Source organism: Homalodisca vitripennis, chromosome 2, assembly GCF_021130785.1.
Source record: "Homalodisca vitripennis isolate AUS2020 chromosome 2, UT_GWSS_2.1, whole genome shotgun sequence".
NCBI classification, from domain to species: Eukaryota; Metazoa; Arthropoda; class Insecta; order Hemiptera; family Cicadellidae; genus Homalodisca; species Homalodisca vitripennis.
This window is the reverse complement of record NC_060208.1, coordinates 57582206-57608248: the sequence shown is the minus strand read 5'-3', so window position 1 is coordinate 57608248 and position 26043 is coordinate 57582206. Positions and strand designations below refer to the sequence as shown.

General features: G+C 35.3%; 1 protein-coding gene across 2 annotated transcripts; it reads left to right on the top strand.

Moving 5' to 3' along the window:
* Positions 1 to 1033: 1033 nt before the first annotated feature.
* LOC124354019 lies at positions 1034 to 21025 on the top strand. Of its 2 annotated transcripts, none has more exons than XM_046804146.1 (6): positions 1034 to 1176; positions 5104 to 5220; positions 5312 to 5451; positions 6668 to 6878; positions 8753 to 8903; positions 20246 to 21025. In XM_046804146.1, the coding sequence occupies exons 2-6, from the start codon at positions 5107 to 5109 to the stop codon at positions 20317 to 20319; spliced, it is 690 nt and encodes a 229-aa protein (XP_046660102.1). In that variant the 5' UTR covers positions 1034 to 1176; positions 5104 to 5106; the 3' UTR covers positions 20320 to 21025. The 2 variants fall into 2 exon arrangements, with proteins under 2 accessions (XP_046660102.1, XP_046660101.1); XM_046804145.1 differs by lacking the exon at positions 20246 to 21025 and adding an exon at positions 15297 to 16828.
* Positions 21026 to 26043: the final 5018 nt, after the last annotated feature.

Below are 26043 nucleotides of genomic sequence, written 5' to 3'. Positions count from 1 at the left end.
TTATACAGAAAACAATATTTCAGTATGATTATACTATTTGGATAAATATAAAATAATCTATAAATATAGCCTACAAATTGTGTAACATTTGATCATTTTCATTTTTTTTATTGTTTAATTTTGTACAATTTATTACAGATAGTATAACAATAATTTTAGACCTTTACATATTCGTTTAATAAAATAGTATATTTGATGTGTTATCAAATTAGGCCAAAGGCGTGTCAAATGCGCAGGACAACATAATGACTCGAGTGTTCCTACAAAAAGACTAACACTCCTACATGTGTTAATTGAGGTAAGACCCATACAGCCAACTATATCAGCTGCCGATTGTAAAGACACCGAGAAAAAGACTGAATAAAACCCTTCCACGTACGAAATGCCAAACGTCCTGCACGTACGTCCTGCTGAACCGAGTGGGACGGGAACATCACTCGAAGGTACAATATATAGAAACGTTTAATCCACTATGTTAAATATCAAAATGTGAAAAAGGTATGAATGACATGTTACAAAATAAAAATATGAAATCTTTAATTTTGTTTCAACTTTTAAACTCCGTTTTTATTGATGCACCAAAAAGATATCATAATATTCAACAAAATAATTCTTTGGATTGTGGGAACAAGAGTGTTCCAAATAAGTAACTGAATGTAATTTTACAATCGTAAGGTACTAAATTACGTGTATTATAAAACTAACACGTTTCTTTGTTATCATACAATTATTTAATTTCTTGGCTTGGTTATTATATGAAAGATTCAAGATGATATAATAAAATTCCAAAATAGTTTAATAGGTACCCTTTGTTTGTTTAACAATATTTATCTTTCGAGTAATTTGTATTTATTCATTATATTCTTATGTTTATTATGTACATGGCTCAATAATATCCAACTAATCTAATATCTAATCAAATCATGAATAGCTGAGGGTTAAATTCTTGACAACGAATTAATTAAAAAGGCACTAGTAATTGGGGATGCAATTTTTTTTAGCTATGTAAGAATGAGAGGACATCCGGTTGTTTTCGTAAGTACCGTAACTTCGTTATCACGTTATCAGTCAGGTTTCCTTTTACTGTCCTCGCTGTCAGTTACATGAACTGTGATAGTCATGAGATGATGTGAATTGATTCGTTGTAATCTTTGTTCCTGGCAATTCTCGATCCAGGTAATTCTAGATATTAGGCCTAAATTCCAATTTTTCATTGCATTGTCCTTCTTTAATACACAATATTAGTAACATTGCACCGTTAGTTTTATTTTATTGTACAAGAATGATCTTGATCATTACACTCGGGGCACAAGTTTACTTATGATTCTAAAAGTAAGGACCGAAATAATTTACGCTTTCACATCCATAAACAAATTTAACAGTATATGCAAGAAGGCAGATAAAGTGTAATATTTTTGTATTAAACCGAGAAATTTTACTTTTTGTATGTTTTCAGAAATAACAAAAACTTAACTAACCATAATTTTGTATATACAAATTACAACATTGTATTAATAAAATTGGGACTGTATGTGGTCTGTATAAATAAAAATCTGGATAAATTAGGAATATAACAATAACATAATAGATAATTAGGTAATTATTTGTTACAAATATCACAATAAAAGAGAGCCAATATCTTACTTTCTTTACAAATATTAATTATTAACAAAACAAACTTGTTTTAATGTGTTTTACTGTTTTGTAAAAACCTAACCCCTATTGTTTAGCTTTGTACAAGGGTAATACAATCAAGCAGACATTTCAAAACTATCATTTCCACTGACAAAGTCTTGTTCTGTCCCTCAAAATAAACCATCAACCAGTCTAATTGTGCTGAGGCATCAGAAAAAGCCATGCTGTCTGGTTCTTCATCATCAGAACTTCTCACTGTCCTCTGTAACTGTTGAAGAATAATCTGCTAATAAAATTCATTGGTCATGCACTGACACTATTGTTGCCTGAAACCAATTATTTACATTTTCTAAATTTACAATTATACTCTTTGAGGTCTACTACAACAATGTTAATTTATTATTAATTATTGTACAAATAATTATGAATGCCAAAAATCTGTTAACAGAAGATAGTCAAACTGGAAATTCAACAAAAATCCTTTATTCTTTGAAAACTTTTACTCGCTTCACTCTGTAAAAACGATCCAGATAAATGAAGTCCAAATAAACGTGGTTTTACTGTAGGCTTTATACATATTTTGAGTAAGAATGAGTATTTTCTTGTTGTGTTGATTTATCTTATCCCAATGGGTAAAGGTCTGTAGGACAATCCGTTGCGTCAATGTGACAGTCGGATTTGCACTCAGGTGGGGAAGTTGGTACATAAATTGGTCTTTGAGTAGGGAGGTTGGCCTTTGGGTAGGATGGATTGAAACGTGTGCATGATAATCAGGTAGTTAGTTTAGGTAAGTTTTTTTTTCCTCAAGACCAAATTATGTATGCCCCGGCTGGCTAGGATGGGTATGACAAATTAAGTAAGATATAGTCTTGGTATGTTAAAATACGGGAAGGATAAGTTTAATTGTATAAGGATAATACATATAGTACAGTTTTAGTTAGGTCATATTTTGATGTTTTTAATCAAAACCACAAAACATGTTCACAAGTGAGCCTAGTTTCTTTATATTCAACTTAAAGTATTTATTAATGTAATCAATTTTACATAATACAAAAAATACCTTGCCTTAAAAACCCTTTTTACAAAACTTTTTGACTAAGTTGTGTTAATGAGATGCAGATAAGCAATAATTAGCTCAAACTTATCAGATCACTTTATATTTAAAAGTAGCACTTACCCATGGTATCACATGCAATTTTCAAAATCGAAGACTTCTTAACTTTTTTAGTGAAAGCATTTATGATGTAATATGATGGAGTCTTACAATTTTTTTAATATAAGGAGACATATTAGGTACATCAGTATCCATGGTTGAGAGATTCATAATATAATTACAATTTGACTAGTTTTTTTTAAAGATTGTATTGTATGAATAAATATATACATGTAAGTCAGAAAAACCTAATTTGGTCAAAAAGTGTCAATATTCATTTGTTTAGTTTAATTTTCTATCCAAGGTATTTCAAGTACCATAGTTGAGTTTGACTTGTGCCCCAAAAATATATAACTTACGTATGACTGAAAAGTTACTAAGGTCCAAAAAAGTCAGATACGACTGTTTAAATCCTTTTCTGCTCCAATTTATGTAGGGTCCTACAGTTAAGTTTGTGTTGTTGCACTGACTAAGAAAATAATAAACACAAATGTGGGTTTTGGAATCCAACCTGTATTAAAATTGGTTTATTTACAGTCTGCAATGTTTTTGTGTACCTAAGTAATATTGATCTTTACTCTGATCAAAAAAAATATGTGCATACATAAGCTTAGTGAGATGGAGTAGTAAACTTGTTTTAGAAATAGCAAGTTTACTACTCAGTTTTACTAAAACAGTCAAACTAAATAAGTAATTGGCTTTAAATATTTTAAGATTTGTATTTATGGTGCTATATAACTTAAATAAAATCTGGTGCTTTTATTAGGCTATATTTTGAAACTAAAATCTACATAATGGAGTTTTAAATGGAGCATCATCTTGTGATCAAGATTATCCAAAATATTACTGAGTACATTTTCAGACGTGCTAACAATATGAGTGTACTACAGAAAGAATTCTACAAACAACGTAATTTTGAAAAGTGATTTGAATATTTGTTCTATATTTCTTTGTTTTACTACAGCTAAAGATAACATTTGAAAAATACATTTTTAATGTGGCAGGCAAAAGAAATCCTGCGTCTAAATTAGCCAAACCATGAACAAGCAAACTATAATTCTTTCAAAATAATGATAACAGCAATACTGCCAGTGTATGGAGATGACTGTCACACTGAAGTACATATTATTTTTACACATCAGTCTATTATTCTGAGCATGAATGGAAAACTGACAGCCAGATTGCAGATGTGTGACTGTGCATCAGTCTTTCACTTGTTTGTTTATAATTTTATTACAGTATTTATTTTAAGATAAAAATTTCAATACATTTTGAGTATATGCTACATTTACAAAAATCAGTTTTAGTTTGTTGTTAGTCTCTGTATACTAAGGTATCTTTGGCCACATTGTATTATTACTCAATGTTACTACTTAGAACCTTCAATCTGAATAACTATGTATTTCTTTTAAGGTATGTCATATTAGGGGACATTCTTTATATAAAAATACTCTATAGTTTTATATCTCCAAGTTTAAATATTTTAATTCTACAGTCTGATATTATTCTGCACTATTCTAGTAAACGTTGCTGTGGTCTGATATACTGGACCACTATCTTTTTTCATATGCTTTGAAATTACATGAAACAAAATCGGTCTGAAATGCTAAAGAGAGAAAAATACTGTAAATTACTACCACCATGGCTAGTTCATTTGGTGGAATTACAATATTCCCCAATCAATTTGCATGTAATTACCTATCTAGAATAACATAAAATCTTAAATATGCATAACATTAATTCTTTATAGTATATATTAGTATATAAATAGTTGCAATAAATAACTGATTCATGTCTGTTTTCCTTAATTAATAAAAAAATAACATGTTATTGATCTACAGAGGTAAGTTTTGCTAAAAATTCAATATTCAAATGATGGGTGTATATAAGGTGGGGGAGGGGGCTCTACTCATTCCTTCCCCACCGTAATTTGTTTAGAGCTAGAACACATTTACGAGGTTTTAAAGCTTAACAATGTCCCAGTATGGATTCCTGAGTCCCTTTAATTGGTGGATATTTTATACTTCCTAAACAACCCAGTGTGTCAGCTCCCCTCCCCCTCACAAAAAAACTTATTTTATATATATACAACACTGTCTTCAAATGACACAAATTTATAGAATTATTCATAAAATCTAGTTTTTTTATTGTTATAACATTTTTCCATATCATTTTAAATATACATGGTAACTTATTAATAGCATTAGCTTTAGTCGAGATAGCATTTTTAGTCAGTACATTGTTCTGTTTTAACTAAGGTAATTAGTTATCGTAATGATTTTGAAAGTAAACATTTTAATCAATGAACGTTTCAGACAATGTCTCTGGACAGTCAGGGGACAACCCTGCCAGAGTACATCGACTTCTTATTATCTCCTGAAATTCCTCTAGATTTCCATGTCTATGTTGGCAATCCTGACGTCAAAACTCAGGTGAGTTTCTGTTACAATATTCACTCAACTTTCAACAGCTGCAGGTAAGGTTAGATCTTGCCACAAGATTTGAATGGAGATATGTTTCCAGGAGAAGATCGGAGCAGTCAAATGGATGCTGATAGCTCGCAGTAAGGTGCTGAGAGTGATGCTACTAAAGAGTAAAATGAGACATGAAAAGGAAATGAGCATCACTGACTTGGAACCTGATACTTTCAAGAACTTCCTGGTGTAAGTCACTTTCATTGCCACAGTAAGAGTTATGATAAACAAATTTTCTGCTGTTCAAAAGTTTAAATCAAGCTCTTTTGTCTTCTACAAAAAAAGTATAATCTCATAACTTCATTTCCCAGAGAATGTGTTGTTCAAACGTGTTGTACAAACATCATTTTCAAAAAACAATTCTCATAAGTTCAAGCCTCGAATTAAAATGCCCTAATATCACTACTTCGCAAATCACCTATTGTGTCACATCAAGCTATTCTTCTTTTTCTAGACTAGAAAACATAACCAAATTCATACAATTTGTGTTCTATGCCATGGCCAGTTTTTAATAATATTATTATTGAAAGTAAATTTATAGCCAATTTTAAAAAATCTTGCTACTACTTGCACAAGATTAGACAATTCTTCACAGACAAGGTTTTGTTCAGATTCCAGGTTCCAACAATATCCTCACTCCAGCTGGAGATTGTAGTCTCAGTTCTATGCTATGGAGAAATATGTTATGGAAGAACTGAACTTTAGACAACGGAATGTAATCATGCACTGTTACTATAGACAATATCTCAAGAGACCATGTTAAACCCAGGTTCCTGTATAGCCACGAGGACACATCATCACCCATGTTTGAGGCTGCAGTCTCACTACTTCTTTACTGCAGAGAAATATGACTTGGGAGATTGAAGTGATATGATTACATTTTTTACTTAGGACAAGAAAATGAGGACATCCTTCATTCCACTTAGTCCTTTCTGCTGCTTCTCGAGTAACAGGATATTCAGGATGGGTAGGGTTCAAGGTAGGAGCCGTCTCCTTTCAAGATCCCATGAAGAAGAATGGTGGACACTGTCTCAGCCATGTCAACTTGGAAGAAGGGTTGGCTAGCTCTGTTCCAGTCTCATCTAGTCAAATTAAGCAGGGGATACTGTATTCCCTAATGTTTAAGCTTTAAATTCCTTTAACGTTAAGGGAGCCCTACCCATTCCTACAGTCAACTACATATATCGACCAGCCCTTTTTACGCCATTGTCTTGATATTTTCAGTTAGTGATGTGCTGCTCCTTGACATCTGTTGGGTTGACCAGATTTAAGTGACATATTGGTTTTCACTGTACCCAGTATGTGTAACAGTTTGTGTGTAACAGTGGTCTCACACTGTTAACTGTAATTAGTTATTGTATTACACTTGTTACTGTAATCAACACCTAAAATACCATATGTCCAGGTTCCTGTATGGCCACGACAACACATCATCACTCCAGTTGGAGGCCGCTGTTTCCCTGCTCTGTGCTGCAGAGAAGTACGATGTGGAAGATCTGAAGTCTAGATTGGACGATGTGATCACGCCCCAAGTTACTGTAGACAATGTATTTGTTGTCCTGCAAAATGCACTTGTCTGTGAGAATGCACCTAAATTGTGGGAAACTGTCAATGAGGTATGTATCATATTATTATTATAACCTATTCGTCGTAGGTTAGACGAATAGCTGCTCTAAATGGTTTGGGTGGAAGCCGAAAGTTTAATTTTGTCTCTGTACACATAGATAGATTTTTACTTCATTTACATTTAATAATAGAAAATCCAAATTGTTTTATTTAGTAGTTCATTATTTTTTCACAAAATAAATCACACCGTAATGTACGCGTTAACTTCCAGGCCAAAGCACCCTCTCTATTTTAAAGTTTGTTTCTCAACAGTGTTAACAGTAGATAGTAACATATGATTACAAGTCTGGCTGTACTCGAACATGTCTGTGGCTCCAGATCTGCTGCTGAATGACATTTAAAATCTAATTTAATGTAACTTAGGTTTGTCTTTTCTTATTCCGATTTTCAGTTTTTTCTTGTTTTTCTTTAAGAAACATACCTCTTTGTTTTCTATTATTTACATATTTATTTTATATTGGTGCTGATGGAGTCACTCTCCGCATACATATGGATAGCCTTTGAGGGAAGATATTTCTATTGAGTATATGTATAAGTATATAAAGCGTTTGTTACTTTAGTGGAATAAAAGATTAAATGAAATGAAATGATAAATGAGAATTCTATATTTCATTCAATTATATAAATTGAATATTTGTATTCATTAACATGAAGTGATTTTTTTTAGAATATACGAGGTGTGTTCAAAAAGTATTGCAAATTTTGTGTATTTTCAAAAATTATTGATTTATTCGTTAATATCTATTTTGTCCCCTTCAAAGTAATCCCCCTGGGATATTTACACTTGTGCCAACGTTTTTTCGAATCTTCGAAGCACTTCAAAAAATAAATTTTTTGTATCTTGTTCAGCTCCTCCTTCGACGCCGGTAATATTCCTTATTCACCGTTCTACCTTGTGGCAAGAACTTATGATGCACCACGCCCCTGCAATCGAAGAAAACTGTAAGCAAAACTTTCACATTCGACTGAACTTGGTGTGCTTTTTTCGGTCTTGGTTCGTGCGGCAGCTTCCATTGAGATGATTGAGCTTTGGTTTCCACGTCATAACCATAAACCCACCACCAGTTATGACCCTCTGGAGCAAATTCGGGTCGTCGCGGACAGATTCCAACATCTCATTAGCAATGTTCATGCGATGCTGTTTTTGATCGAAATTGATTTTTGAGCAATTTTGGTACGAATTTTGCGGTGACCTGTCTCATGCCCAAATTATCGATTAAAATCGAATGGCACAAGCCAATCGATATGCGTAGGTCCTCGGCAATTTCTCTAACGGTGATTCGACGATTGGCCAATACCATTTTCTTCACTTCATCAATTTTTTTGTCTGTTGTTGAAGTGCTCGGGCGTCCGGCACGCTCTTCGTCGTTCACATCTTCTTGGCCCTCAGAAAACATTTTGTACCACCGATAAACGTTGCTTTTGTCCAAAGTAGCTTCTCCGTATGCCACAGTCAACATTCGGAATGCATCCGTGCACTTAATTTCGTGTTTCACACAAAATTTGATACGGGTTCTTTGTTCCATTTTTTTGAATAGGTAAAAATCGAAGACGAACCAAAACAAGTGCAAGCAAAGCAGCTGTCAACAATTAACTGAACATTCAAAATGGCCGAAATTGTCAATATAAGTGAGAGACGTACCAACATAACGCCACAAAATAATCGAAATTCGAATATACGTAACCCGCGAAAATTCAAAATTCGCAATACTTTTTGAACACACCTCGTATAGTTGTATTCATATTGTCAAAAATAATATTTAATTGAATATGGTATATTTAAATGAGAAGAATACAACATTTTTATTACACAGTACATTTATTTACACATTACCCAAATAATTTTATGAATCTATCATTTCAGATAATTCAGTACCGCACCGAACAAGTGTTCTCCCACACTGAATTCCCGAAAGTCAGTCCGGAAGTACTGCTACATATTGTACAACAGGAGAGCTTGAGTGTGCCAGAGATTGATGTATGGAGGGCTGCTCTCAACTGGGCTACACATCAAGGTAAATACTGTATATCCTGATACAACAGAACTATTCTCACACCCAGTTCACTGCAGTCAGCCCGGAAGTATTTCTGCATATTGTACAACAGGAGAGCTTGAGTGTGCCAGAGATTGATGTTTGGACGGCTGCTCTCAACCGGGCTACACATCAAGGTAAATACTGTATATCCTGATACAAGCAAACATTGTAGATTGCTTGGCCAATCACAATGTAACTCTTTTGCCAGATATGGACATATATACATACATAATGTGCTTTTGATGCAGGGAACAGAAGGATATTAATGTTTAAAAAAACCCCTCACATGCACATACCCCTGTTTTTTTAGCAATATCTGACTGACACTTCTTCACGACACATCCCAAAAATCCAGTGAATAAGACTTACACTGCAGATCTCAAAATTGTCAAGGTTATAGATTTAGGGAAAGAAAGCCTGCATCTAAAATGAATTTGTAATTATAGTTATTTGTTAATTCATTTTTTTAATTTCAAAAGTAATTAAATGATTTTTAGTTGAAATATCGTAATTTTTAAATGTGTGTTAATGTGATAAATCCAGCTAATTATTGTTGGTATGATTTTGCTTATTAGTTATTGTTATTCATTTAACATAACTATTATGAAAATGTTGTAATGTTTAAACAAATTTAGAATTGAAGTTATCGTAATGTATGAAGGGGTTAATAATTTTTTTGTATAGTTGTATTTTAATTTAGACAAAATCTTTTCTTTATAATTAATTTTAGACCTCCTGATGATTATCACATTTGTTATGTAAGGTAGATAACATGTGACTGATTTAATAAATCTGTTTGGTCCATGCCCATCATATGCACTCCTCCACCACAGTGATCACATTGCCCAGTTGGTATTCAGCTAAACGCTTGCTTATCTCCTAGGTCCTGATCAGTGGCATGTTTCATCTAAATTATTGTATTTGATTGTTTAATAAATCTTCACCCTCAGATGATGGATGTAAACTTGGTACATCATAGATCTACTTTGTAAAAATTGATCTTACAGCTCAAGGTGGCAGAGCATTACTGCCTTTTTGCATATTTTCACATTAGCTGTTTCGTATTTATGTGCATAAATTAATCAATTAAATTTTATTTCTCTTTTAATAAAGAAAATTACATTAATAACTGTCATTTTAATAATACTTAAGATTACTTTCTAGTGATAACTAGCAATAATAATTAATTAACCATTCAATGTAATTTTAGCTTACATAATTTAAAGAAAATAAGAGTATAAATCAATAATAATAAAAGTAGGGTAATATTACAATTAATTAAATTAAATTACCTCAAAATCAGAGTTAATTTGACAGTTGCAAAAATGCATTTACAGAATAATAATGTGTTGTACACAATACTTGTGTAATTTTCTTATACATGCTTGGATTATTTCAAAATTTTTGGAGTTTTAAAGTTGTATTAATCTCTATACAAATTGTTTCACGAGTAACCCGACAAACTTCTCAGGTGGTTTCCTCTCATCAAAATAATGAACAACGTTCGTTCGGAAACGCTTAGTTAGCGAGCTACAGCTTGTGAAAGATATCACCCAATTTTCTAGGAAAGGACGGAAATAAAGCGAAACTGATGTTTTTATGGCACAAAGATAGTTGTTAAATTAATTGAAATTTTTGTAAAATGAATTGAAAAATTGAATAAAATATGTCCCAGACCTGTAAGACCACCCATTTCTAAAATATCAGACAAAATATGCTAAATTCAGTCTTGAAAAACATGCTTTGTTTAGATTTCAAGTACATTAACTTTAGTAAATGGGTAATAAACGCGCAAACTTTTTAACCAAAACTAAGAGAGGTTAATTCCAATGAAAATAATATAAAATAGGCTAATAATAAACAAACACAAAGTTAAAAAAGTAGGTAATGTTTAATTAAATCAACACGTACAAAAAATTAGACAGAAAATGCAATATCTGTTTATTGAATGAACGCTCTTCATAAAAGTAAAACATTTTAATTGCTAATCTTTTATTCCAATTTCCATACTTTAGTATGTAGTATGCAGTGAGATGTTGGAGTTTCTGCAATTACGTGTGAGCCTGAGTCATGCCTGTATTAGACAATAGACAATAGACAAACTCTTTATTAACAAAACATCAAGAATTGCAATGGCGTCAAGTTTTACAAAGTTGGTTCTTTATCTGCCATCCTGTTCTTCTCCTTTCCAGTTCATGAACTCATCCATGGAGTAGAATGGTCGGCCGGCCAGCCATCTGGTTAGTTTGGTCTTCAATGTATTTCCTTGTAGCATTTTTATGTCCTCCGGAAGGTGGTTGAATAGTCTCCTGCCAATGTAGGATGGTTTCCTCGTAAACAGAGCAGTGCGGTGTTGTGGCAGGTGGAAGTTTAAAGCTTGGCGCGTGTTATAGTTATGAAGGTTGTGGCCTCGTTGTAACTCCTCTTTGACAGCATGCATTATGACCTCTCTAATGTAAAGGCTAATGATCGTTAAGACACCTTCATGAATGAAGGCGTCTCTGCAGCTTTCCCTTGGACCGAGACCTGACATAATTCTGACTGCTCTTTTCTGTAACAGTAGGATTCTTTTTACGTTTCCTGCTGTTGTGCCTCCCCAGACCACGAGACCGTATCTCAGGTGTGACTCGATCAGAGCATAGTAGGTGATCCTTGTAGTTGCGTCATCACTGGCACTTTTTACTCTTTTTAAGATGTATAAACATGTGTTCAGTTTTTTTGAGAGTGTGTCAACGTGATTGTTCCATGATAGGTTGTTATCAATGGTCATCCCGAGGAATTTGGTTTGGCTTTCCATTGATACATCAGGCAGTGCGGGAACGTCCTCTCGTCTCCTTCCAAAAGCCAGTTGTTTGGTCTTTTCAGTGTTGACAACCAGATCGTTTTCGTGGCAGTATTGGTATGCTAAGTTTAGCGCAGTATAGGAGTTGACTGCCATATTGTTAGGTGTTGACTCAGACATTAAAAGTGTTGTGTCGTCGGCGTACATCAGTGGCGCACAGTGTGTGCCTAAGTACTGCGGCATGTCATTAGTCATGAGGATGAATAGGACTGGTCCGAGCACTGAGCCCTGAGGCACGCCTCTCTTAACAGGCAGGGGGTTTGATCTCAGTGTTTGTGAGAGATTTTTGTGTCTGCATTGAATCTCAACTGTCTGGCTTCTCCCCTCCAGGTAGCTCTTGAACCACTCTTTAGCATGTCCTTTAATTCCAAGTTGTTCGAGTTTGTAGAGGATCAGCTCGTGCCCCAGGCAGTCAAATGCCTTGCTGAAGTCCAGCATGATACTTGTGACTATGTTTTTCTCTTCTAGGTTGTCGATGATAAATTCCGCAAGTTTAATAATGGCCGATGTTATGGACCTTTCTTTAATAAAGCCGTGTTGATTGTCTGTTAAGAGGTGGTGTAGCTCACAGTGGTCCATTAGTCTTTTCAGAACTACTTTCTCGATCACCTTAGAGCATGTTGGGATCAGAGAAATGGGCCTGTAGTTAGTGGCTTCTGTGTGGCTTCCACCTTTGAGCTTTGGGTATACTTTACTTTGTTTAAGGGCTGATGGAAAATGGCCATGAGCAAGGGATAGGTTTATTATTTTAACTATAGGTTGTATCAGTGGTTTACTGCAGTGTTTTAGCATTCTTGCTGAAATTTCATCAATCCCTGCTGAGGTTTTAGGTTTAAGACTCTTTATTATGGCCTCGACTTCATGTTCATTAGTGAGAGGCAGCTGGGTTAAATCGTGGTTTGTGGTTTGGGGTTGGCTTGCAGTCTGTTTTCCTATTCTTGGCTGGTGACTTAGGGTGTGATCTGCTATATTTGCAAAGTATTCATTAAGGTGGTTAGCTATTTGAAGAGGGTTGGTGATGACGTCTCCTCCAATGTTAAGTCGTGGTTGGGATAGTTTAAAACATTTGATTCCTCTCTCACTATTTATAACCTGCCATAAGGCTTTTGATTTGTTTTCGGAGTTAGCTATGTGATTTGCTGCTGCTTGCCGTTTATTTAATTTTAGCCTGATATCATATTCTTTTTTGGCCTTGCTCATTTCATTTTTATCTGTTTGTGCACCTGTGAGCTCGTACGTTCGGAGCCATGTCAGATATGTTGCTTTAAGACGATTGGTTTCCTCATCCATATATATTGGTGCCTTCCTTTTCTTTTGTCTCATGGTCTTCCTAGGGCATATCATGTTCATGGTTCCGATAATGGTTGATAGAAAGTTGTTGTAGGCTATTTCCGCTGAGTCCGAGTTAAGTACATTTTCCCAGTCTTCTTGCTCCAGCTGAACCTTCAGAAGATTTAGGTTTTCTTGATTTAGTATTCTGCAGATTGTCTTCTTTTGGGTTGGTACTGATGTTGCGTGGTTTATTTCGCAGAGTTGAGCAGTGTGGTCTGAGACTCCGGTCTTGGTTATCTAAGGTAACACAAGGCGTTATAAAACTAAAGGAAGATGAATTTTTCCAAGAAAATGCCTGTTCCTGGTGTTTAAGCATACAGGGTGGTGCATATGTCAGTTTCCCCATAAATTGGGATATTTTGTCTCAATAGGTTGGTAACAATGTTAAGTTGACAGCAACACGAAGTAAGTTCATTGTTGTCTGTTCTAGTGGCTAGTGTAAAGTGACGCTCTTTGTATCTGTTATTTGTTTGCGTGTGTTTTTTAAATATTTACAACCCAACAGCAAGTTTACATCCTTCAGTTGTGGTGGAAGCATAATAAAAATACTTCTATAATAATTGAAGAATTTAGTGGTAAATATCCAGGTGTCACGATACCCACTTGACAGTATATGCGGAAGTTAAATAAGAAATTTGAAAACACAGGAAGCGTTTTAAATGCCCCGAAGTGTGGTAGTCCACAATCAGTTTGCAATGAAGAAAACCTGCAGACAGTTGCTCAAGCTTTTGTAGTCAGTCCCAGTAAATCGACTTGTAAGGCATCTGCTGAACTAGAAATATCAAAAAGAAGTGTGCAAACAATGTTAAAGCAATTAAAATGTAAGCCACACAGTCCATTTTTACTTCAAGCACTTCACAAGGATGATTCTGATAGGCGATTGGAGTTCTGTGAGAAAATAATTATCTGCTCAGAGGCTGATCCAAATTTCTTGCAATCAATTTTGTGTGATGAGGCATGTTTCAAACTAAATGGACAAGTTTATCGGCATAACTGCGTGTACCAGTCAGATGTACATAATCCAGGCAGAACTCAGTGTGCCTGGTGTTATGGTATTGGGAGGTATTTCGAGTACTGCACTGATTGGTCCTTATTTTCTTCAATGAAATGTTAACTCAGAAAGTTACTTACAGTTGCTGCAAGTATTAGTAGTTCCCAAACTCAGAAACAATCCGTGTTCAATTTTCATTCGCTCATCTGGCAACAAGATGGTGCCCCAGCATATTTTGGTACCCATGTTCGATATTTTATAGATAACACATTAAATTTAATGAATGAATTGGTTGCTGTGGTACAATCGATTGGCCTGTGCCTTCTGAGGAAACTGACATATGTGCCACCCTGTAGGCCTATATTAGTATTGTGCTAAAATCCCTGGCAATGACATAGCTAATAGAGCTGCAGAGATGCGATGGAACTACAATTCTTTACCATACCAAAAAATTTTAGTTGCAAAAACCAATGTTGAGAAGGTACTGAGAGTAGAAAAAAATTGTGAATGGAAATAACAGGAAATAAATTGTGAGGTATTAAAGAAACAGTTGTGGTATGGAAATCTTCAACAAAGCACATCAGCCATAGAGAACAGGTGATTTTCTGTCCTCCAGAGAGGACACTCTTTTCTCCCACGATTTTCTAATTAACCACTAGCATACATCTTTGTGTTGTGTTACACTAACAGTTAAACATGTCCTGATTGAGTACATGTGCCTGTGTTCTCGACAGAGGAGGAGTTACCAACTCCCTGCAACATAACCAGATTGATATGAGATTATAATGGTTGTCTAGTAAAACTCTTTGGATTCTTGGAATGTACTTTATTAGAGTCAGAGTCCGAAGGGTCGCACCTGAAGTTTTATTAGTTTTAGTCAATGAACCCTTTTATAGTTCTTCTGTATCTGCTGTCAGTGACTTTTCATTTTAGTTATTTTATTATAGTTATTTTTCATAAATGTATTGTTACTGATTATTTGTTAGGTGCTGAGCAAAGTTCTATTATATAGAAGTAAACTGAAAGTTGAAATTATACTTAACATAACTAGTTTTAAGTTTCATTAATTTTTATAATTGTTAATAAATAGTTATTTATTATATTTCGGTATTGACATAAATTTCAACTATAGGAAATGTCCTGTAATCCATTATTTTAGTGCTAACTTTAATGCTGCCAAGTTGAGAATCCCTCTTATATGTTCCAGCCCAGCCAGTGGAAGGGGTAATCTCAGCAGAGAACCTGCGGCTGACTATTTTTCCTTTCCTAAAAAGCATCCGCCTATGCACACTCAGCACTGAACATCTTGTCAAGGAAGTGCAGGTGACACAAATCTTGACATCAGAGGAGATGAGAGATATCAGCCTGTTAATGGCAGGGATCAAATTGAGTGACAGCTCTGACCTGATTTGCATGGAGACTGAAGAACGGGGACGAATCTCACTCCTTTCTGACAAAAGAATTAAAACTTTCACGCAACAAGGCTTATCTGTTGCTCAAAATTGCAAATTGACAGGTGACGGTATTTATATCCTGACAAAAAACTCTTCTATTGAATTGTGCGCAGTTGAATGTAGGACCTGTGAGATTCCATCATTGAAGATGACACCAAAAAAACGAACACAAGAGTACAAGGTAACAGTAAAGATAAAACATATCCCCCATGAAGGTGTGAACAGCACGTATCCTGAACCTGAGCACCCCCCTCTAGAGATCAATTACGTCGAGCAGCTAGAGTATGACACAGACTTTGTTATACCACTTGAACACGACTACAAAAATGTTATATTGAAACCCAACAACTTGTACGCAATAGAATTTACTAGTAATAATGAAGTTCAATTGTGGTACAGTGCAACTAATGGTGATAGCTACCAAGTCACTGAAAGTTTTGATATAAAGTTCTTGCACCCTGGCAACTGTACAAACTGTTTTAGTCCTATAAAGAACTTGTATTACAAAGAGCATGACTTACAGTAAACTTCTAGTTGTGATAATCTTCAAACATCCTTGTCATTGTGTAAGTATGTCACCGACTTGGCAATAATTAGTTAGCAAACATTTTGCAATTAAAAAAATGTAATTGTAAATTCAAACATACTCTTTACTCTTCCAACTATAGAGTATGCTTACTGCTTTTTTATTCTAAAAATGTTAATTTGACCTTGGAACTGTAGATCATTTTTAAGGTATCAATTGTGACAACCCTAGTTATTATTTGTGGTTTTTTACCTGTAAGTAATGTGTCAACTAAGTGTTTTATGGTATACAAAAATGTATATACATTTTTTCAAATGTAATTTCAAAGATAAGCTGTATACTGTAATTTATTTTATGTTCTTTTGTTTGAATTGTATGTTAACGAAAGTAGTGTTATTAGAATAGTAAATTTTAAACGTACTTATCACTAGTTCTTTTCACAATGTTATTAACTCATTTCTTTATGTAAGATTTATTTAAAGTAGAATATTAGTATTAATGCATTGCACTGTACTAGTTTGAATCTCTAGAGTTATATGTTACTTGTTTTAAGTAAATCAAGAATGTATTTTAAGCTGATGTTTTTAATCTAAAATTGTCATTTTAGTTAAAAATGTAACCAAGCTGACCATGTAGAAATTTATATTTTTATTGTATTACTAACGAAATAATATAGGCTATTTTTCTATTATTGTTAGATTTCCTATAACGAAATGTATACATATCTAAATAAAAATTCTGTGTTTTATAATCGCACAACAAAGTGTTTAATTTTTTGACTTAGACGTAGTAAATAATGAGTTCAAGTTTTATTTGTTTACAATTTGAGAATACAAAATACAAGAACGAGAGATTTTAATTAATGAGTTGATGAATTCTCTAAATTTGAATCAAGGTGACTTCTGCAATCTGCAGGAAGAGTAAAGTTACAGACCAGGGAATAGTACTAACGATAGTGCCCTTGAGTCTCTGGCTAGTTGTTGGTTTCGAGTTGCATGTTCACAATGAAATATCATCACTTAAGTGTAATTCAGTATCAATTAGGGATTGAAAACAGAAATGTATAATTAAATAATTCCCTTATTTGTAAAAAAATAAACATCAAACAACATTTTGTTGAACAAGCAGAAACAATTCAAATCCTCCCAAACTTGTGTATGATATGATCAACGACAATGCTTATTGCATCCAAGTAGTTTGACTAATATCTACAAGATTGCAGCACCATTCAGACAGCAACACTATTCATTTCCAACTTTATAGAGCAAAACAGATGATAAATGAAAAACAAGGTAACTTGGGTGTTGTGCATAAAACTAGTGTAGCACAATTTATCTCGAGCTCAGCGATTAGCGAGTTAATTGTTTATGCCAGGCCATTCTTTTTTATTTATCATGTCTATTCTTCCTGTATCACTCTGTAAACATACAGTCACTACTTTACTATCTATTTTACATATGTATAAGCGTATATACTGTATTATTTATTCATGCTTATACATATAGGCCATAGTTGCTCATCTACGCTTCAAAGTAACAGAATAATATCTAAATGGGAGTAAGATGTGGTTTGGATTTGGCATACTCTTATGGCTAAAAACGTGATTGCCTCAGCATTATAGATCTAAGAGTCTGGATTGCAAGGCTTTGGGGGTAGGGAGAGTGATCAGAACTAGTATTAATGTTGTCTTTTTGCAACTTCATATATAAATTAAATATGCATATTTTGATAAGCCTAACTTATTTAGTAGACATCAATATAATGTTATTGATGATATAAAAGTAAAAATACAAGTGATTTTGTAGGAAACAATTGATGGGTCATGAAATTTATCTCCTTTGCCCAATTTAACCAACTTGTCTCAAGAAAGCTCATTAAAGCTCTGATCTTTTGTTTTGACAGCCCTTCTGTCACATTGCTGTTTGTTAACAAATCAGATTTTAAATATTCATTGGAAACCCTCACCTTCACACCCTCTGATAATTCTCTTCATTGTACAAGGGCTCACAAGGTATATCTTCTGATACAAAAAGTTTGCTTTTTGTATTAAACATTTTTTTGAACCATCTTGTTGCCATGCTTGATATAATTTTGACCTGTGAAACTCAAACTACACATCTACTATTTAAAAATCTCTTGGGCTCTTCATTATTTTTATAATACACGATTTTTCTGAAGAGGATGTTTAGTCACTTGACATTGTAGTGAGTACCTAAGTCAGATCCTAAAATAACTTTTATTACATATTGTATAAATCAAATTAGGCTATAATTAAATCACTTTTATAGCTTATCGGTTTTCTGCAATTATATTCCTTGTTGGATAACCACATCAGTCTCATGAGTACATGGACACTCTTTTAACAGTTATATTGTCCTTGATGTGAAATGTAATGTAGCATAGGTACCGTTATTGTGAGTAAACATATGAGTTTTAACATATGGTTCTACTGTGTATGAAAATCACATTTGTAATAAGTGACAATAATTTGTTTTAAAGCTCCAGCAAAGTAAGTATTTTATTTAGTCTATAACATAAGCCAACATGGGGTTTACCAGCGTAGTTCAGAACTGATTATTATTGTTATAAAGTATGTTCATCATTTAATTGATTATGGGAGGTAGAAGTATGTTAATGTTTTAGTTATCTTGTTAGCTCTTTTCTGTTTTTCCTTAACAAATCTGAAATTTAAATAAACAACTTTTAATCCTGTTAAAATAATCCTTTTTGTAGAATAAAAATTCAAATCAACTTGGATAATGGTTAGGTTTTTTACAACAAGGGTGTGCCACCCCCGGCCTACTTTGACTGGAGAGGCTGGTTCAGAGCTGACCTCCCCTTCTTCTGGGGAGACATGACTTTGAGATGTAGTGCCCTAATTCTTCCTCATGTATCTCGATAGGAGGCGGACCCTACTCTCAAACCTTACTCATCCTGAATATCCTGTCACTCCGGAAGCAGCGCATAGGTTCTTACAGGACTAAGTGCAATTTATAAGCTTCTTGTCCTAAGAGAACAAGGTATATCCTAAAGACTTCATTGGGCCAACATTAAATTCACTGACAACACGATCATGTTCTGCCACCACTTCCCCGTCACCTCGCAGACGTGTGGCGGGGCTTGGCCCGAGCACCGGTAAAATAATCTGGAAAACCATTCTTTGCACGGGCCTAGAGTAAGTTGTACATCCATAGGATTGCCCAGATTTACGTGACACTTCGATTTTTCTGTACTTAGTGTAGGTTCAACTGGAAAGTATAAACTAGCCAGAAGTGAATCCTGGAAGTACTCATCAGCATTTTACTGTTTAAATTTGGTACATTTTCAGCATCCCTTTATACAGCACAGAAAACACATGGGACAAGAATACAGCCCTGAGGGACTCCATATTTAATTGATTTCATTATTAATATGGCAGAGATTGGTTCTCCAATGTCTATATTGGGGGGTTATACTTATTGTTTTGTGTCTGCAAGGTATGATGTAAACCAGTTCAGCGAAACTCCCACAATCCTTAAAGCTTCCAGTGTTTTAATACCACAGGGTACCATAACAGACAATGTCAAATTCCTTGTTGAGGTCCATTATAATACTCAAGATAGTACCTTGGTCTGTAGCATCCAAAAATTTACCATATAACTTGTTTCCTTCAGTGATAACAGATTTTCCCAATATAATTCCATGCTACTCATCAACAAATTACCCACTAATCTGTATTCATCGCACATTCATATATTTAGAGAAATTTGGCAATATAGACAATGAACGATAATTAGAATGATCATTTGTTACTCCTTTCTTCAAACCCTTGTTATGGAAAAAAATGTTTAGTCTATTTGGAAAACACCACTTACATAAGAAGAGTTAATAACCTGTATTAATGGATAATCAATATTGGTATTTTTCATTTTTAATTATAGGCATAGAGAAAGTTTCATACTGAGCTTTTTAAATCAAGTTTAATTTTAACGAAGGTCTAAGGTTTTATAGAAAGGTAATTCCTTTTTAAATAAAACTATCATATAACTTTTTATAATTATAAAACTATATTTTGTATTTGTTATAAATTTATTTTCATTCCTTTGTTGCCTGTTTATAATACTGTAATGGTCAATAAAACAATTTAAATTAAAAAATATTTTTAAACCAAATCTCACAGCCATTTCCATGTTTCAGCCCAGCCTGTTGAGAGAGTAATCTCAGCGGAGAATCTGCGTCTGACTATTCTACCTTTCCTGAAACACATCTGATTCTGCACGCTCAATACTGACCACTTGTTTAAAGAAGTGCTAGTGACTAAGATCTTGACAGGGCAGGAGGTAGGAGACATCAGCCTTTCAGTGGCAGGAAATGGAGAAAGTGATAGCTCTGACCTGATTTGCATGAAGACTGAAAAGCGGAGACATAATGTCACAATTGAAAACCTACACACAGAAAAGTGACCTTTCTTCCTGTACTTATAATACTCCTGCAGGTATTGAAGTCCTACCTAAATATAAATGTATTGAACTGCATTCATTAGAGTAGAAGACCTATAGGAAAGAAAGCCCAGCAAGAATTATGCCAAAAATACGAACACAAAAGTACAAGGTTCCAGTTAAGATATCACACATCCCCATAGAGGTCTCAACTGTACATTTCCTGAACTTGAAAATCCCGTTGCAGTGATCAGTTGTGTTAAGGAACTGGAGAATGAGGAAGACACACATCTAGTAATTCTATATCTAGAAGTGTTAGACTTTTATTACATGATAAAATTATTGTGTATTTTCAATTTACTATAATACAGTAAGCTTTTTTATTTTTTCATTGAATTCTTTATCATGGTAACCGTGTACAATTTGCAGAGTTCAAAGATTAGCATAACTATTAAGTAGATGTTTCAAATTTTCTGGTTTATTTGTACAATTATATTCTTTATATTACAGAAGCATCATTAAATTAATATAAATTATACTTTTGTTGTTACAACTCTATTTTTTCTTTCAATTATAATATTTGTAATAACTCAGAACTAAGTAATACTAGAAATTCTTTGGGAAACTGTTAATAAAAATCTTATATTGATACATACTATACTATTAGTTTTAACAAACTTGCACTTCTTTTGTAAATAAAATCGCTTTTAATTAATATATTCATTTTAGTCTAACATTATTATTATGGAATATCAATGTTAATGACGTATAATCTGTATTAGTATTCATATTTTTTATGTACTGATAAAATGATTATAGTGTTTTGATTTCAATAAACATAATTCATATTACGTTTAATTCACTAATAGTGTAGTTTCTATATTAGTGTTTCATTGTATCTTTTACACGTGATTGAGATTTTATTAAAAAAATTACATTGTAGCCTTTTTACTTATTCATTAGTTAAAAGGTGATAATTCATTTTACTGGCTTGTTATTTTATTCCTCTCAAATAAGTTTTGATGTAGTTTTGTGTTGTTTCCAAATCATGTGTTATATGAAATAGAACAATTTTTTCTCGCACTTATAAGTATTTACTCCTTGGTATATATATTTTGTATTAACCAGGAAAGAATGAATGTAATGAAATGAATCAGAAACATATAAATGAGTATACCGGGTGTTCAAAATTGAATGCACACTGAAGGGGTCTTAGAAATTATCAGAGATTAATATTTTCAATGCTTCTATATGTACATTAAATCAAATTTTGAAGGATCGGCTGGTTTGTCCAATGTAGTGGTTTTGACAATCGTTGCATTTTAATTTGTAAACTCCACTATTGTTAAATTTTTAATTTGGATTTTGTTTTGTCGAAATACTTCTATTTTGTATTATGAGGTTGAGGTTATTAGAAATTTTGAAAGCTAATTTTTATCCTTTTTTATAACATTATTTTTTAATTTTGTGTTTTTGAAAAGATTCTGTAGATTCTGTAGGTTTTACTTTTGTAACATTGTTATTAGAAATAAAGTTAACACACCCCACCAACTCATCACAGTCAAAGATAAGTACTCAGCCGTCTCATCGTAAAGACAGGGTGACGCACATCTGTCGAAGTTGCTCTCTCAGAAGACAGTGCCCTGAACAAGTCCTGTTATCCATCGCAAAACATCTTTATCCAACTTTGATGCTTCTAAGTCAACCTCTCTGAAAGTAGAGAGCAAAACAAGCTTGCTCACCTTAATTTCAGCATGGTGGCAAATCTATGATGCTCGTTGTTTGCCCAGGAATTGACTACCTGACATGCAATTCTCCTGGATATCTTAAAGAACGTCTGAGGCCTAATGAACTTCGTCAATGATGCCAGCACCGGATGGCAATGCATCAGCGGTCTAATTACCTATCATTTGTGTGTGTCCTAGGACCCATTGCAGAGAGAAACTTGTGAGCTTACCCTGATTGGTACCTGTGTGTAATAATCCCAGACGGTTTTTGACCTGAACTCACTGGAGGACAGTGTCTTAATGACTGCCTAGATGTGAGAAGCCAATTTTCATGTTCTTAAAACCTCTCTTCAGATTCCCACAGACGTGCTCCATTACAGCTGTGACTTCCGCCTGAAGTAAAGTGGGGGAAGATAGGAATACACACCAGAGCTATCTTCCTGAATCACTGCACCAGTCTCGGTTCAGTATTGGATTCGTCTGTATATAATTCCAGATCGAAGTGACGAAAGGTACACCTTTCACTGAGCCAATCATCGCTAGAGAGAATTCTAACCTCAAATGGTTTACAGAAGGATTCTCATGTGACCCGATAGCACCTCAAGGATACCAATACTACTTACCAAGATTGGTTCTGGTCTGAGCTCGAGCACCTGTAGCACACCAGAGCTTCTCACATTGGAGATGATATGTAGTCTCCCTAGCCACCAACTTTACTTGGAGGCCTCTTTGCAAAAGATCCAACAGACAGACCACGGCAGTTCCGGAAGTACTACTAACAGCATCCTTTATGAATAGATATGCAAGTCATTGCAGACTGGCAAATTCACTACTTACCAGCTGTTCTCCGTTTTGGATCACCACACTAAAGCTCCATACGTCATAGCCGGTCTAACGATAGAGGTGAAAAGTTAAATCAGCTGCTTAGGCCTCAGCCACCAGGTGAATCCCACAAGACGCCTGCAGGTTAGCAGAGCTCACTTACCATCTAGTAAGGTAGAGTCCCAATGAAGTATTTGGTCCAGAGTTACCCCAAGATACATCACGTGAGTTCGAAAATGAACATGGGTTTGTTGCACGTGAGATCTGCACCTTATCCACCCACTTTGCAGGAGCAGGACAGTCAACCTCCTGGCCATCGAGCATCGCGATTGAGCGTCTGGCCAGAAGTTTGTAAAACCTGGAGGATTCTTACATGTCCTAAGTACTCATTGCAGGATCTTCTCCATGATAGATATTTAGCCTCCTCGCCGCTATAGTGGGCCACCTCCCTGTGATAGGAGCCCCAGTACCACATACGTTGGCTCTCCAGAAGAGGGTCATGACCCTTTTCCCCTTTGAGCAGACCACCAGCTCACACTCCCGCGTTTAGTTACTGATAAGGGAAGCTATCATAAAAGGAGGAGACTATAGCACTGTGCCGTTATCAGACAATACGTCTGCGTTCCGTGTGGAATGAATCTTATTATAAACCGATTTTATTCCTTAATGTGATCCCATACAGTCCCCAATCTACTCTTCTTGGGTACAGATGGACACATCAGGTGAGAATTCAGCTACCCTGAAGAGGATATGTGTGAATAACTATAACGGAGCTATATGTGCGATTTTCAAGGTGGGAGTATTTCTCACAATTGCAATCAATAAGTTATCGATGTCCCTGCTGCCCCAGGTGATGTTGTGAGAGTTGGAATTACAGCCAAGAACTACTACAGACCTTGATTGGCTGCGTATTCAACCAGTTTCCTCATCTTCACTGAAGGTGGCTGCCCGGCATTGTCCATCGACATATAGACTGATGCCAGTAGAAATTGTTTTCCGGTATCCTCACAACAAATTATAACTGTGTATGTTGAATGTAGCTTCAGTTAACCTTCTTCTTAGTGCAGCGTCTGAAATCTGACGCTATCACAGAATTGTATTTAAGACGCTGCACTAAGAGGAATGTGAACTAGAGCTAAACTCAACAACCACATTAAATCAACCCTTCCCTCCATAGGTACACTATGTGTGGACTATGTCATTAGATATCTGTAACAAAACTCTAGATCCGGTGCACCTTTCGGTCTGCAATTAAATAAAATACACGTTATAGGATTTGGAACAGCAGCTGAAATCATTCGGGCGTCTAGGGCACCGAGCCTAGTGATTCATCATTCCTGACTCGGGGCTTATGAATTAGTGCAAAATCAACTGTTTCCAATGCAATAACAGCATTAAAGTGCTGAAGATTAGCTTGGAGGATCTTTGTTATCATCTGGACCACCAAGCACTCTGATCTGCAACCTGGTGGTTCCTACGAGGATCATCCATACCTTTTGCTTCAGAACCTGTGCAGACAGTTCATCAATGAACAACACAAGTTCAGGGTTCAATTCCTCTATCAGGCCTATTATATATTTAACATAATTTTCGGCAATAGACTTGTTAGTTCCAGGGCGGATCTTATTCGACCTTCTCCTTAATCCCAACTCAGATGCCTTCGACATAAGCCACGATCTAGTCACTTCATTCCCACAGATTATAACAAGTGTCCTCTTCTCAAGATAAGCTTCCAGGGATCTGAAGCAGATCCTGAGTGTCATCGTCAGCACATACTTCCACCACCGGCTTGAACTGCACAGATTCATATTGCTCCTTAGATAACCTAGTCTCAGGAATGGCCTCTAGAGCAATGACAATTTACCAGCTTACTACCCGATCCTTAAAAGAGAGCCTGGCTTCACCAGACATTCTCTCTACTACATCTAGATGCTGGTCACACCTACTAGGCCTTCTTGAAGGAAGCAGTGTTAGGGGTCCGCTTATCAGCTCGGGCCCGTTTGAACAAGGAACTATCCTTGTGCTTGAACCCACCTTCCTCAAAAAAGAACCTCTCCTTAACCTCCCTCCTCATCTTAGGCTTGAGATTCCAGAGTTCCATCCACTCATTCCAGGGAATCCAGGTATCATCTCTGCTTTCCTATACCTAGACGGAAAATTATAGTTATAATCAAGAGCTTCTCGACCTAATGCCTTCGACTGGGTATTATCTACCTCCATGCCAGTGTCGTTTAGGAAGGTGTTTGTCAGCAGCTCAGCATTCCTCGATAAAGGTTGTAGTCCAATATAGCCATTAGCTACAGCACTGTGGAATAAGTTTAAGACTCCCTCTGAAGGGAGCAGGCTAGAATGTCTAGTGACAGGTGAACGCTGTATACGTCCACTCCAACAGAACATGCCCACTTCACTCAACCCCACCTCCAGATCTCCACCAGGAGCAGAGAGGCCTTCACAGCACTCCTGTGAACCTAGCCGAATTATGCCCTCCCTAGAATGCACGAACAGGCCCTGCTGAGAGGGTTGGGATTTACCAAGGCTGCTACCCACCTTGGATACAACTTCCGATCGCTTTTCTTCTGTCATGGTAATCTTTAACATATCAATTTTGTTACTTTGCAGTACGGTTGCCGTACCATGACACAGCCACTCCGCCTACCTGCTATCTGAAGCTGAATCCTTTCATCGTATTTATCTCATCATCTCCAGCTCGGTATTGCTCAAATATCAGTATCAGTGTATCCTTTTTAGTCTGGCTATCACCTCACGAAGCCGTTTATAGCAAAGAGGGCCAGTAGCAAGGCGCTACCGCAAACAAGCTCTCGAGGTTATCGTAATCATAGTACACAAGCTCCGGATTATGATCCTCATCAAGACTAGGATACGCTCGGTGGTCCCATCCGCTCGCCTTTCTGTTTCCCTTAAACATGAGAACTGTTTACAAATTAAGATTACTGTGTTCTAGATTATCAGTTTTAAAACTGCGTATTATGCAAATAAATTTAATTCT

What these genes read in the sequence shown, in the direction of transcription:
- LOC124354019 (XM_046804145.1), top strand. Translation starts at nt 5,107, where the DNA reads ATGTCTCTGGACAGTCAGGGGACAACCCTGCCAGAGTACATCGACTTC. An exon ending in ACTTTCAAGAACTTCCTGGT is followed by an intron (nt 5,452 to 6,667) that starts GTAAGTCACTTT and finishes CCATATGTCCAG; the next exon opens with GTTCCTGTATGGCCACGACA. An exon ending in CAACTGGGCTACACATCAAG is followed by an intron (nt 8,904 to 15,296) that starts GTAAATACTGTA and finishes TATATGTTCCAG; the next exon opens with CCCAGCCAGTGGAAGGGGTA.